Consider the following 14,629-nt stretch of genomic DNA (forward strand, 5'->3'; position numbering starts at 1 on the left):
GATAATCAGTTACATATCGTTGATACATGGAGCGGCTTCTGAGTTCCCAGGCACAGGGTGGCTACAATACGACACTAAGTTCAGGCAAATGAAGGCAGTACATCCCGGGATAGCGTGGGACCAACGGGAGATTAATGTATGGCATGCAGTGTTTTATTCTTCTGCACCTACAAACAAGGCTACTTACCCTACAAACAATCAGTCCTTTCGTAGCGACAAGGGAGCAGGAGATACAAAACAGGCCTGCTGGCTGTATAACAAAAATGAGTGCACTAGAGGGGCTACATGTAGGTTCAAACATTGTTGCTCCTACTGCGGGAGCTCAACTCACCCAGAGGTCAGGTGCTTTAAGAAGTCAGGAAGATCAAGAGAGCAGCCGGTCCAAACCCCAGCCAAAGGGAAAACACCCCAGCCATCCGAGAAATCTGCCAACTCCCATTAAGACGCATGTCCTGACACACCTCCTTAGCAACTACGATAATCTGCAAGAGGCTCAGTTCCTCCATAATGGTTTTATATCCGGTTTTCGTATCCCTTCTTCAGCCACACCTACCAGTCTCCCCCGCGCAACCAGAGCTCGGTGCTGCAGAATATGGAAGCAGCAGAAAATAAGATAATGAAAGAGGTTGCCCTGGGGAGGGTGGTGGGTCCCTTCAGTCAACCTCCAATACCCGATTTGGTTTGCTCCCCAATGGGGTTAGTGCCTAAGAAAGAGAAAGGGAAATTTCGCCTGATACATAACTTGTCGAGCCCCCCAGGCCTATCTGTCAACGACAAGCTTGACCCAGACCTTTGCACGGTCCGTTATACTACATTTGACACGGCAATCGAAAAGTTGCAGGGCCTGGGTGAAGGGGCCTTAATGGCCAAATCCGATATCGAGGCTTCATTTAGGCTCCTGCCAGTGCATCCGGAGGATACTAAGTTCTTGGGTTTCACCTTCAGGGGAGATTACTTCATCGACCTGTGCATGCCGATGGGCTGTTCAATTGTGTGCGCAGTTTTTGAATCTTTTGCCAGGTTTTTAGAATGGGCGGTGGAGCGTTTCCTTCCAACGGATAAATCCCATGCAGTAGTACACTACCTAGACGACTTACCGTTCCTCGGTCCCCGGGGGTTCACAGTCATGCAGGAAGGCCCTGCTGGGATTCCAGCACCTGGCTGAAGCCCTGGGGGTTCCATTGGCAGCGGAAAAGACAGAAGGGCCGACCACTTGCCTGACATTCTTAGGCATTGAAATCGACACAAGAGAAGGGGTATGTAGGCTACCCGAGTCAAAGGTTTCTGCCTTCAAGGCTGCTATTGAGGACTGCTTAAGGTCAAGGAAGGTCACATTACATCAGCTGCAAGAACTGTTAGAACAACTGAACTTCGCCTTCAGAGTCATCCCGATGAGCAGGGCATTCTCTAGGAGCATAGCAAGGGCGATGTCGGGGCTCCGCGCAAAGCACCATATGGTTAGGCTATCAGCCGAGGTAAGGAATGACTTGAGCATCTGGAAGGACTGCCTAGACAATTTTAATGGTTCAGTGATATGGCGGAAGCCGGCCTCCTCGAATGCAGACCTTGAACTATTCACAGATGCGGCAGGGAGCGTAGGCTTCGGGGCGATATTAGGTCCCAAGTGGTGCATGCAGTATTGGCCGGAGGAATGGACACGGAAGGGTCTGACGCGCAATGTTACTTTCTTAGAACTGTTTCCCATAGTAGTGGCATTGCATCTGTGGGGGGAAATGCTAGCAGACAGGCACATTGTTTTCCGCTCAGACAGCATGTCGGTGGTGATGGCGATTAACAATCAGAGAGCAACTTGCACATGGGTGCTGCGTCTATTGAAAGAACTAGTGTTGCAATGCCTACGGCGCAATGTACATTTTACTGCTAGACATGTTCCGGGGGTAGATAACCATGCCGCTGACGCCTTGTCCCGTTTTAAGTTGGCAGACTTCCGCGCACATTGGCCGCAAGCAGACAGAGAGATGACGGACTTCCCAGCGGGGCTATGGAAGCTTGGTGTCCCGCAGCCCCTGAATTGATAACTGCATCAGTGGCCCCCAAGACCAAGAGTATGTATGAGAGGGCGTGGCAGTTTTATCGAGATTACTTAAAAGGGGCAGGTTTAGCTGAAGTTTTGTCACCCCTGAGCGTGTTAGGCTTCATAGTGTATCAGAGGGACAGCGGGAAATCATTGGCAATGATGAAGAGGCAACTGTCGGCGTTAGCATTTTACACTGGCTTAAGTTGGGTGGCAGATCCAACAAAAGACCAGAGAGTGAGGAGAGCTGTGAAGGGATGGGAACGTTTAGCCCCTGGGGCGAAGGATTCAAGAAGGCCCATGGACGTGGACAGGCTGGTAGACATCCTGGAGACCCTGCCTAAGATTTGTTTTTCCCCTTACGAAACCCAGCTGTTTAGGGTAGCTTACGTGCTAGCGTTTTGTGGGGCACTAAGGATCTCAGAACTGCTGCCGGCTTCTAAGGCGGACAAAGAAGGGGGCGTACGGTGCGGCGACTTGATTGAGGCAGGGGGCACCTTAAAAATCAGGGTACGTAGATCAAAGACAGATCCCCTGGGCAAGGGGACGTGGAACATTTGGGCAGTGTAGCAGGAGTGTCGTACTGTCCGGTTAGACTGACGGGGGAGTTCTTGCACATCAGGCCGCAGGGGAACGATGACAGAGTCTTGTTGCATAGGGACGGTTCCCCCCTCACTACATTTCAGTTCACAAGGGTAGTAAAGATGGCTTTGACTAGGTTAGGCGTAGACTCTACTGACTTCACATCTCACTCTTTCCGTATTGGGGTGGCTACTACAGCGGCAGGGCTGGGGCTTCCTGAGGAAACGATTAGGAGGCTAGGGCGCTGGAAGTCAGCGTGTTGCTAGCGTTACTTCCGTCCGCAACTAGTTTGAGTGTAGGAGCGTGCCCCCCCTTATTGTACATAGTCAGGACTGACCGTTGTTTCATTTCAAATTTTGCTCTAGGTACCACACCCAAAAGACCGCAAATATGTTGGTGCGGCCACTCCTTTATCCGCAGGGCGGGTTGGTCTTCCCGAGTTTGCTGGAAAGAAAGGCGCTGGAGGGCCAAGGTTTGGACCACCATTGGGTGGGGGTAGGGGGCAACACTTAGCCGACGCCCCTGACGACCTGCGGGCAGCCATGAACAGAGGCATGCCTATCCCAGACGTACTGGTGTTGCATTGTGGAGGCAATGACATGATCCCGGCGGGAAGAAGGGGTGTAAAAGAATCATTGTTCGCTGCGCTGTCAGCTATCAAGAATATGTTACAGAACTTCATTTTGCTATGGTCCGAAGTCATTCCGAGGCAGGTATGGGCACGGGGCGCGCCCCCGAAGGCTGTGAATAAGTCGGTAAAAAGGTTGAACCAGTCAGTGGCAGGAAATACTTCAGAAATCGAGTATTGGTACGATCAGGCATAAGCGTATACAAACCTCTTGGTCCGAACTGTATGCTAGGGACGGAGTACACCTCTCAGAGGCGGGCAACGAACCTTTCATTCAAACAGCGTTAGGGGCCTTTTCGGAAGCTCTTGAGCGCAGGGGGGGAGGTCGAGTCCGCCAGTAAGCGCCTCGTCCTGTGGCGGGGTTCTGGGCAAGAGGTATCACAGGGACTCCTTTGGTCAGTGCCATTTTTTACCCCAGAACGGGTCTTAAATATCATCTTGGGCTCCAGGCTGGCGGGAGATTTGGAGTTGACCTGCTGGTGGCCCTGGATTCTCTAGCTCTACCCTGGAAGCCGTTGGGTGCCACAAGTGGTGGCAGTTTATTTACCTGCGGCTCTGTTAACTGGAGGGCGGTTACATTAAAGAGAGCAGGGTAACTTGGTTGTGTCCTGCTGGCACAGCCCGAAGGTCAAGCAATGCCCCGTTGGAGAACAGGCTGTAAATAAAATGAATATGTACATACGTGTGAATATTAATATTTGAACAACTGTGATGTTGATAAAAAAGTTTTAAAGTTACAATAAAGAAATGGAGACCAATGGAGTAATTGGTCTTGAACTGTAATTTTTAATAAAAATATAAACACTGCGGAAACCAAAAACTGGACTCAGGTGTCTCTATTAAAGGGGGAGGAAAAACGTATCTGGGGGTGTGTGCACTTTGTATGCCATCTATGCAAGGCGCCACCCCACGTGAGGGACGTGGCGCCGTTAGTGGCAGCCAAAGGGCCACGAGGTAAGGAAGATCCCTTCTGGGTCGTCCGACCCGGAAGGGTTAGCGAAGGGTAAAGCAGGTAGCGCGTCACCAATAGCGTAGAAGGTACCGGAAGTAGTCTGGGGCACGAAGCTTAAAAGCCTGCGCCTCACGTGAGGATGCCCTCTTTGTCCACTTGACCTCCCAGGAGTCGGATGTCGCATAAAGAAGTTACCCACCCACCCATCCCCGAATTAGGGCATCAATAAGTGCGGTTGCGGGGTCCTGGGCAAGAGGTATCCCAGGGACTCCTTTGGTCAGTGCCATTTTTTTTACCCCAGAACGGGTCTTAAATATCATCTTGGGCTCCGGGCTGGCGGGAGATTTGGGGTTGACCTGCTGGTGGCCCTGGATTCTCTAGCTCTACCCTGGAAGCCGTTGGGTGCCACAAGTGGTGGCAGTTTATTTACCTGCGGCTCTGTTAACCAGAGGGCGGTTACATTAAAGAGAGCAGGCTAACTTGGTTGTGGCCTGCTGGCACAGCCCGAAGGTCAAGCAATGCCCCGTTGGAGAACGGGCTGTAAATAAAATGAATATGTACATACGTGTGAATATTAATATTTGAACAACTGTGATGTTGATAAACAGGTTTTAAAGTTACAATAAAGAAATGGAGACCAATGGAGTAATTGGTCTTGAACTGTAATTTTTAATAAAAATATAAACACTGCGGAAACCAAAAACTGGACTCAGGTGTCTATATTAAAGGGGGAGGAAAAACGTATCTGGGGGTGTGTGCACTTTGTATGCCATCTATGAGCTTTAAAAGCAACAATTGCTATATCATTAAACTTGTTGTGCATTTGAAAGAGCTTTAAATACTTTAATGAAGTTGCCTCTGTTTAGGATGTCTCCTTTCACCCGATGTTGGTATCCGGGATAGAAACTAGGGGTCTAATTTAGATCCTGGTGGACAGGTTACTCCGTCACAACAGTGACAGATATCCCATCTGCCAAAATATAAATCCCGTAGGATATAATGGGATTTACATTTCAGCCGACGGGATATCCATCACCTTTATGACGGAGTAGCTAGTCCGCCATGATCATGATCAGGCTCTAAGTTTAGTGGTTAACTCGCTTTGTTTGAGGTTAGCCCTTCCAAGGAACATCATAATTTTTTCTTCCTCACATATTAAATCATTGTGATCATGTAGATTTAGAAGCTGAATGCATATCTGAAAGGTGTTAAGGGAGGTGTACATCTTAGTAGCGTAAGGGAACTTCACTAATTTTATTGGTTTTGTTGGTCGGCACTGTTTGGTGTTTTGATTCTAGTGTGGCATGCTTCTTGATCACTTGATCCACCTTTAACCATTGATGTAACTGCTGAACACCGCCCATCTTGGGCATGCCATTTTCATAGATGCCTCTGTCTTCATTTTTGCGATACTCCCTGATATTTGGCAAGAGACCATGTTAATGACTTCTTTTGCTAGGTTCTATGATAGATTTTTTCGATTCACCTTGTTTTCCAGAACAATTCCTATTCCCATATTTTCTTTGTCATTTTGGATGCATCAGTACTCCGGGACTGCCTTAACTTTCTATTCTAATATTTACCGAAAAAATATGTTTTTTCCTAGTGGATCCTTTACTTTGTCGCCATGGCCAGTACAACAATGCTTTTATTGATATCAAAGGTAGGAACATTGTGGGAATGCAGGTTCTTGACGAAATGGAGAGGTGGACATTTCTTCGGAGCTTGGGTATAATTTCCGTCTTGCATCAAATTTCTGTGTTTCATTTTCTTGTTTCATTTTTATTATTCTATTGTATACCTGCAGTTTATGGCTACAAGTCAAGTTTGCAGTAAATGGAGATAATTCTGGGGAAGGCAAACCCCTTTTGGAGCTGTGCTTATCTTTTGGTCTCCTCATATCTGTTCGATTTTCCTTATTTTGTGGTACCAGATACTCCTTTTGGACAGCTCGGATGTGTTTATACTTGTTTTTGGTTGTTTATCTTTGTAAGGTGCCCATTGATGTGTTGGTTGTTCTTTGTATTTTGCTTTAGGTCTTGAATAAGGGTCACCATAATTTCCGTAGTGTTGTTAGGTTGTGGAGTATTGGGGCACATAGCAGGCCTCATGAGCTCTTTTGGCTTCTCACCTTGTCCCCAGCGCACAAGCTCATTTAGCAAACTTCATTAGGTATCAGTCGATGCCATGTATGCTACCATCGTTTGCAGTATGTCCATCTGTCACAATTGCCCCCAAGGATTTATTCATGGCCTCCCACCTTATCGGTGTGTCACGTTTATTTGATTTTGTTAATGATTTATCTAGGGAGTAGTCCGTCAGCTGAGAGAGGGTGTGCTGTTTTCCAAACCGTAGTAATACTGGTGATCCAGAAGGGCCAAAAGAGCCTTGGTTTGTTATGGATAATGGAGTGCGAGAGAAATTTATTCCATGAAGATCAAACACTTTTGGTAAAATTAGTTTACCTGACAAGCAAGGGGCTAGTCATGGTGAGACAGCATGGAGAATGCAGATGATACCAATGATGTTTCCTGTTGGAGACACCATTTGTGTCGCTACCGAGAGCAGGTGAGGCCCGTTCGACCCTGGACGAGCTTCTAGAAAGGGCTGTCTTTTCCTCTGCCTCATGAGACACTGGCGCCACTGTCTCAGCATGTATCATATATGTCGTAAATATAGAAGACCTCACTGCCAATTAGTGTGTGTGAGGTGGGCACCACCTCTACCTCCTATGCTTCTTGGACTTCCTGAGTTTTTGCAATATACTGATCTACTTTGCTTACCCTCAAAAAGTCAAGGAACTGGCCCTGTTTGGATTGTTTAGTCTGCTTTGTTTTATTTTTCTTGCTGCAGATTTTCGTATTTCCTTGGTGCCAGAGACCCTGCTCGTAATGTAGTGGTTTGAAAGAATGGTTTGAATGAGTAACTATATGTAGATATGAGGGTGCTTTCCATGTGGCAACCTCCAAAGTTGGCGTGAGAACATGTTAAGTGGCGTATGTGACTTTGGCTGTTGGTCACAAGCCTGCAAATTCTGTGGTACATCAGTATACTTTCTGTGAATGGTGTTTGAGCTGCTTAACAAAAATATGTTAAATTCTGGTGATAGTTTACAACTGAAAAGGATGGTGTGAAATGCAGTCGGTGGTTTTTACCAATTCTCTTGTTTGTTGCTGAAAAGTACATAACCATTGGTGTGACCATTAAAATATTTATGCTATGTAGGAATCAAGTAGACTTGACTACACCAACTGCATGTAAAAATGTATTTTCAGAAGCACGGTTTTATAGGGTGTGCTGCATATGTATGTTGTAGGCTAACAATGGACAATATTTAGCAGCTGAAGTTGGCTCGATTTCAGATCCCTTTCTGGCACTTTTGAATATCCTTTGGCAGGACCCCAAGCAGTTACAGCTGGTCACACTAGTCACACCACGAGGTTTGTAGATTTTATTACTAATCTCCACTCTGCATTCCCACATCGCCAATGAACTGGTTTATGTGTGTGATCGTAGATTATAGTTACTTCGTGAACTAAACTGGTGTGACCTTGCCTGAGCTCTTCTAGCCCATGGGGCCAAGGCTGCTAATAACCATGGTGGAATTGCTGAACATCAGGTCTATTCTGTGCCCGCAGCTACTCAGGGAGTTCTGCTGGAGAAACCCTGAGTTTAGGAGGCTCTTATGGTGACTCCTTCACAGCTTCACAAATTGGGACGGGTCCAGCAAATGAAACGGATCAAGAAGCACAGTAACTGGCGGTAAACAAAAAAGAGATGGGACTGGAACAGAGCACTCTATGGTGGAAGGGTGGGTGGAATCTGGACGGAAATGAACAGGGAGCAGCTGTGCGCTTTTTATTTGTTTCTTGGGTGATCCTTGCACCAACCATGGCTGCCAAATATTATCGGACTAGTGAAGAATTTAATCTGGGAAAAGTTGCTTCCCCCCCTCAATCCCAGGAGCCTGTCAACTGTATTTGTTCTCGAAATATGTTTTTCCTAATTTTCATAATAGGGCCAGTCGCTGTTCGTCCACATGAATGAGACTCCTGCGATTTGAGCACACAGTTTCACCGATCAGCTGCCTAGTTACGTGAATGAAACACTTGAAACAGACTTAGAAAAACAGAGTTGAAGACCCTTCAGGGGATTGATGAACGCTACCTCTCAGGCCTTTTAAACTGGAGTAAATCTGGAAAGAGCCTTGTTTTCTGTTCCTAGTTTTCCTGGAGGTCGGGTGAAGACTAATTATTTGCCTTCACTGCTGTTGCAAAAAGGCTGGAAATATATAATGTGTAGGTGATGCTCTGCGTCTAATGGAAAGCTTGTCTGGTTTCTGGCCGCTATTTGGTTTGATTTGTAGATCCAGAGGTGATGAAAAAATTGCAGTTATTCCTCAATGTCTGCATTATCATAAAACGCTATTTGTAATGCCGCTCGGAGATACAGCGAATCATGGGCTTTAAAAGCAGAAGCCATGCCCTACTATTTATTGTATGCAAATAATTTAATTTCTTCTAAAGGAATGACATTGGTGAAAATGCTGACTGAGGTGAAGCTGGTAGTAGTGCATGTAAGTATGTATTTGGTATTTTTGATAGCACACACCAAGCCAAAAGCAGAGAGGCGCAGTACAGGGTCAAAGGCAATGACACCGTCAGTAAGTGGTTTGAGATGTAGCTGGTTGCTGCATCATCATTAACAGCCGGATTCATGAAGCCGAAATCGGCTCGCAAAGGGCCAGATTCTGAGAATCTGGCCCTTTGCGAGCGCTATTTTGCATTTGGGATTCATCATCCCAAATGCAAAAATCGCAATTCTTAAAATCGCTAAATTGCGAATAATTGCATTTAACCAATCTATCGCTATTTGCTAATCGCAAATAAGGAATGACTCGCCATTCATTCCTATGGGCCTTTAGGCTCATAGGAATGAATGGGGAGTCATTCCTTATTTGCGATTAGCAATTAGCGAATCGCAAATAAGGAAGCTGTAGAAATCGCAAAAAAATTGCGATTTCTACATGAATCCCGTTTTGCCAGTCTTTAATAGCCATTCCTTAACCCCTTCCACACTGATGACGAGCTGGGCTCGTCATGGCGTAGCCTCCTCGCACGCTGATGACGAGCCCAGCTCGTCACGTAACATGCGATTTAAAAAATCTCAGCGCAGGAGAGGAATTCCGCTAGCGCGCATGAGGTTAATAATCGCTATTAAGGACTCGCAAAAAAACATGACAATGATGAATCTGGGGGTTAGTGTTTTTAAAGGATTGCATCTTGAAATCTTTCCTGAATTGGAGCAGGGTTAGGGTGGTTTTGGTGCATATGGCAAGTTGTTTCAGATCCTAGGTGCATAGATGGATGTAAAAGGCCTGTTGCCTTCCTTTTTTTTTACACTTCTTTGTATCCATATTGCTGCGATTTGCAGAGAGCCACCAAAGATGACGAACTCTACATCCATATAAGCAGGGTTGCAGTTTGTGGTGGCTTTGGAGGTTATCCTCATCTTGAATATAGAGTGAGAGAGAAGCAGAAATGCATTCAGCTTAGATAAGGTTATTGTCATAATCAGAGGGAATTAATCACATGTCTTAATATTCCAGGATCTTAAGGGTTTCTTTAACAAAATCCTCATTTACACTAGCTTCAGTTGCACTATATGTTAGTTCTCCGCCCTGTGCTTTAGGTGAGTTGTTGCATCATGGGGGCTTCTTCGCAGAGCTTCTGGTTCTCCAGGCGATCTATTTTCCTCCACTTGGAGTAAGACCATCTGGTTTATGACAGAAGTGAGTGAAACGTGGTGCGGCAAAAAAGTGGGTTTAAAATTGTCTCTGTTCCTGTGTATTGTATGTTATTATGCAGGAAAGGGGTAAAACTAAAAACAGAAATGGTGCTTATATGGATGTGTTATTGGACCACAGTACCTAAAGTGAAATCGTGATTGGTCGACATGTTTGGGCCCTTGGATGCCCTTATGGGCTAAGGGGCCTTCTTCAGGACCGACGTGAGAGCGACTTGTTTGTCGAGTCTCTCAAAGAGAGTAAATCGATTCACTTGCCCCTCTTCGTCACTGAGCTCATTGAATCTCTCTGTGACGCTGTTGTTATAGGTTCAGACTTTACCTATAACTTTATGAGGAGACTACTGTTGCTCCTCCGGGGTACTTAGGACGGCGGCAGCACTGACACGGATGAACTGCAACAAAGGGTTGCGTGGGCTTCCCCCCTCTACCCCAAAGGAGCCACAGGAGTCTCCACATAAAGTAATAGGTAAAGTCTGCACACCTACTGGTCTTCCAACTGGTGACCTTGTCAGGCTCCCTCTCCAGTGTAAAAGCCAAAAATCTGGGAATGATTTTTAACACTAAGCTCTCCTTTGAAGAGCAGGGCCATCATATTACATCCTCTTGTTTTTCATTCTGAAAATTCTTATGAAGGTTCTCCCCTATATTCCCTCAGCCCTCCAGAAAACAGTAGTCCAGGCACTTATATCTTCAAGGCTCAACTACTGTAATGCGCTCCCGATCCAGACGACTCTCCTCGCTGGACAAGGCAGTACCGATTCCTCCATTGTTCGCGGTATCCGCTGATCCGATGCATTGCCTGTTGTAATACGCAATTGCGTTAAAAGGCAGTGTAATATTTAAAGACAACAATGACTATAATCTTGTCCTGATGATGATGCCCCTCATTTAACTTAAGGCATCGAAACGTCGTTGACCAAAAAATCCCCTTGTGCAATATGACATTTAAAATATTGTGAAATGCAATGGTGTGGTTATAACAATCTTTGTCTGTAACACTGACTACAAGTACACAGACATATTTTTGCTTTGCTCCTTTTACCATTCTGTTCGTTGTTTTGTCTGAATGTTGTGGGTCACGGCTGTGCCCACTTGGTATTAATGTACTCATTCTGTTTTATTAAGAGAATTGTTAAATAAATTCCTTGTCCGGCTTGACAAAAGACATAACACTTATCAGGTGTTTGATTATCAGTTTAGTATACCATTGTGTCCACGAGTAGGGACCACTGTTTTTTGAAACATGATACTGCCCAAGGTCCCTATGGCATACCTTCTGGGTTCCCTTGTCTTTCTTAAACACCTGTGGAAGAATCAGCATGTGCAGGGAGATGGAAATGACAGTGTGGACCCGAGAACATGATATTCCTAATTCTATGATGGGCATGTGTACAGGTGCCAGTATTCCCTAGGTGGCCTAAGCTCTGGTGTGAGACCTGATGCTTCCAAAGCTTTAAGGTTGGTGACCCGGACACATTCTGATTACCTTTAGAAATATAATGTTTTTGAAAATCTATATTTACAATTAGAAGCTTCTTATAGGGGTAGAGGAAATACAGATGGCCAATGCGTGCATTGTAAAGTTCTGAGTATCACCCGACAGTCACATGATTAAATCCTGCTGCTTGGTTTTTCAGCTTTTTTATTTTGAGAGTCAAGGAATAAGTACTTGTGGGCAATAATTAGCATCTGCTATCAGTGCCTAGAGACGAGACAAATACTAAAGATAGTGCACTTAAAATGTCTAATGACATTCATGTGTGATGTCTTATAGTGAACATAAGGAAACGGTGCAGAAGAATTTACAGACATCACTGACAAAATATCGAGGACACAGATATTGTGTGGACAGAATATTGTGTCAAAAATTTCGAGGGTGAAAATATCAAGAAGCTAAGTTTAAATAGATAAGTATAGATCTGCTATTCTTAACTCCTCATATACGTACCTTGAAGATATATATATATATATCCTCAAGGTACAAGGAGTTAAGAATTGTAAAAGTTTGCATACCCATCGAAACCTACCTTCACAATATTCTTATTCTCGATATATATTTGACACTATCATTTGTACACACAATATTTCGACTTAATATTTTGTCCAAATATCCGGGCAGTTGATTAGAGGTGTCGCTGTGTGTAATAATGGCATATAAAGAGCTGGGTTGCCACTAAATGGCGCCATACTGGAGAAACATAGCTGCAAATCTCAACAGTGCTGCATAACACCAAGCACTCATCCTACTCTGAATGCACCCCTATTGCCGAAGCGGGAGGAAACCACGCCCTACTTTACCTCCTTATTGCCACAGTCACAATGACATGCTGGTGAACTCCTGGCTTTCTTTAGTGATAAAATCACTAAGGGCCATATGTATGAACACATTTTCCCATAGACACAGAAGGGGAAACACCTGGCCCTAAGCTCCTAGTCAACGTGTCTCTATCCTCTTTCGCCACAGAAGGCGTCCAGATCTTCTCATAACCACAGACCTTCTGGAAATTCACTGACTCTAGTGAGAGAGGAAATTGACAAACTCAAGCCAGCGGTTACTGAATTATATCTACAGTGCAAAAACCAATAAACCTTGTCAATCTGCATTTTAACCTATCATCCCCAGATTAGTAAATGCATTTTTATTGACTGGGGATGCCCCCAACCTACTCAAACACAGGTTTTAGACCTCTCTTCAAGAAACACTCCACAGACCCTCAGGTGCTTGCCAGCTACAGAGCACTATCTAGCCTCCACACCATGGGTAAAATCTAGACACAGTGGTCACCTCTCATCACTAGGATTGTTCAGAGAACAATATCCTCCCCGACTTTCAGTCAGGCTTCTGATCTCAGAGAGAAACCAAGTCAGCAGCTCTGAACATCAGAGAAAAATAACTCTCTGCCTCAGAGAATGATGGAAGCTGTGAACTAATCTTTTGGGATCCCTCTGTAGTTCTGATGTGGTCGACCCAAGATTGCTTATTCTCCTTTTTGTTCTCCTTTAGTCTTACAGGTCTTATTCTTCATTGTTTAGATCTTAGTCAACTGCTTTCACCAAATGAATCGTGTTTCACTTGCATCAAAAATCTAAATCTGAAACGCAGCATCCCACAGTGATCTTTTCTCTCTCTTGCGAACACTTTCATGGCCCTCCTCACAGGGACCCTCACGAACTGCAATGTTGATCATTATATGTATGCTGAGTCAACTCAGATTCACCTAAAAATCTTGAGGGTCCCCGAAAGTCGTGGAGAAATCCTCGGCTGAATCACTAAAGTGCATAAATGGATGGTAAACGATGCCACCGTGGCATGAAAACTGACAGACTGTAACCTACCTGTCCCCCACATTTTGGCCTCCGCGCAACCTCACTGAGTATGTCAAAGAGAGACTCTACCCTCTACCTGTCCCCCAAACTTTGGCCTCCTCGCAACCTCACTGAGTATGTCAAATAGAGACTCTACCCTCTACCTGTCCCCCAAACGTTGGCCTCCTCACAACCTCACTAAGCATGTTAACTAAAGACTATAACCTCTACCTGTCCCCCAAACTTTGGCCTCACAACCTCACTATTTTTGTCAGAAACTTGGGAGTCATCTTTGACATAAAACTCTCTTTCTCCACTCATGTCAATGATGTTGTAAAAATTTCTTCAAGAACCCAAGCTACTTACCATTTCCGGCCTGCGTCGCTGCACAGCAGGTCCCGCCCGGGCACTGGTCTCTGAAGGTCGCCACCTGCGCCTCCAGCGCCTCGAGGCGCTTCAGCAGCCTCTGCATGGTGTCAGCGTTGGGGCAGCCGCAGGCCTGGGGCGGGATGTTGATGCGGTGGGTGAAAACCATCTGCTGCTCGCCCTCCAGGGTGTGCTCGTACAGCTGCTGCTGCGTCGTCTCGCCTCGCGCCTCCTGCAGGGCCGCGGTGGGCACGGCTACGTCAGCTGCGCAGGAATCACAGCGCGGCATCCTGATATTGTACACGTGGCTGAAGAACGTGGCATTGGCGCCGGCTGCACGTGGCAGGCGAAAGCGCTTGGTGAACAGGCCGGCGCTCGCGGGACCAAGCTGCATTGCGGCCAGGAGGAGGGCGACGGTGAGCGCCGGGCTCGCCATCATTCAAGATGCTGAGGAACTCACTGTACGTCACTGAATCAAATGGCCAAGGTCTCTGCAGGGGATGGAAAGACAGGGATATAGGTTAGAGTCCAGATTTACGCATGGTATCGCATAGCACAAGATGACTACAGGAATATTACATTATTGTTTCAGGAGTTCTTCACTATTATCACCTGGTATTGTTGCCAGACTCCCTGGTTGTTACTCCATTTTTAGAAATCATGTGATCGTTACAGAAATGGGGCCTTTAACATTTCTCAATACCATCCCCGTATTGCACTGAGCGAACCCAGCAGGTGAGCTCATACTTCTTCAGCAGGTTAAAGGGAATCCCCTAAGAATTATGTTTCAAAGCTGCATCAGCCAGTTCTACAGTACTCTTTGCTAGATACATTGAGTATAAAGCTGTAAGTATTGTACATAGTTCTCAATAGAATTAGTGAAATAATTCCAATACTTCTGTGCCTGGCACAGTCCCCAGGGCTATTACTTGTCCGTGGGGGCAAATAATGA

The 14,629-nt window shown here is 45.8% G+C and overlaps 1 protein-coding gene across 15 annotated transcripts in view; it reads right to left on the reverse strand.

The window, feature by feature from the left end:
• TNXB (tenascin XB) overlaps positions 1-14,629 on the reverse strand; it is a 743,838-nt gene that overhangs the window by 482,066 nt on the left and 247,143 nt on the right. For all 15 annotated transcript variants that reach the window (XM_086924531.1, XM_086924530.1, XM_086924535.1 and 12 more), the window contains exon 2: positions 13,678-14,168. In XM_086924531.1, the coding sequence (XP_086780657.1) occupies positions 13,678-14,116 (439 nt within the window). In that variant the 5' untranslated portion in view covers positions 14,117-14,168. The remainder of the gene's footprint in view (positions 1-13,677; positions 14,169-14,629) is intronic.

The sequence above is a fragment of the Lissotriton vulgaris genome, chromosome 5, assembly GCF_964263255.1.
Source record: "Lissotriton vulgaris chromosome 5, aLisVul1.2, whole genome shotgun sequence".
NCBI classification, from domain to species: Eukaryota; Metazoa; Chordata; class Amphibia; order Caudata; family Salamandridae; genus Lissotriton; species Lissotriton vulgaris.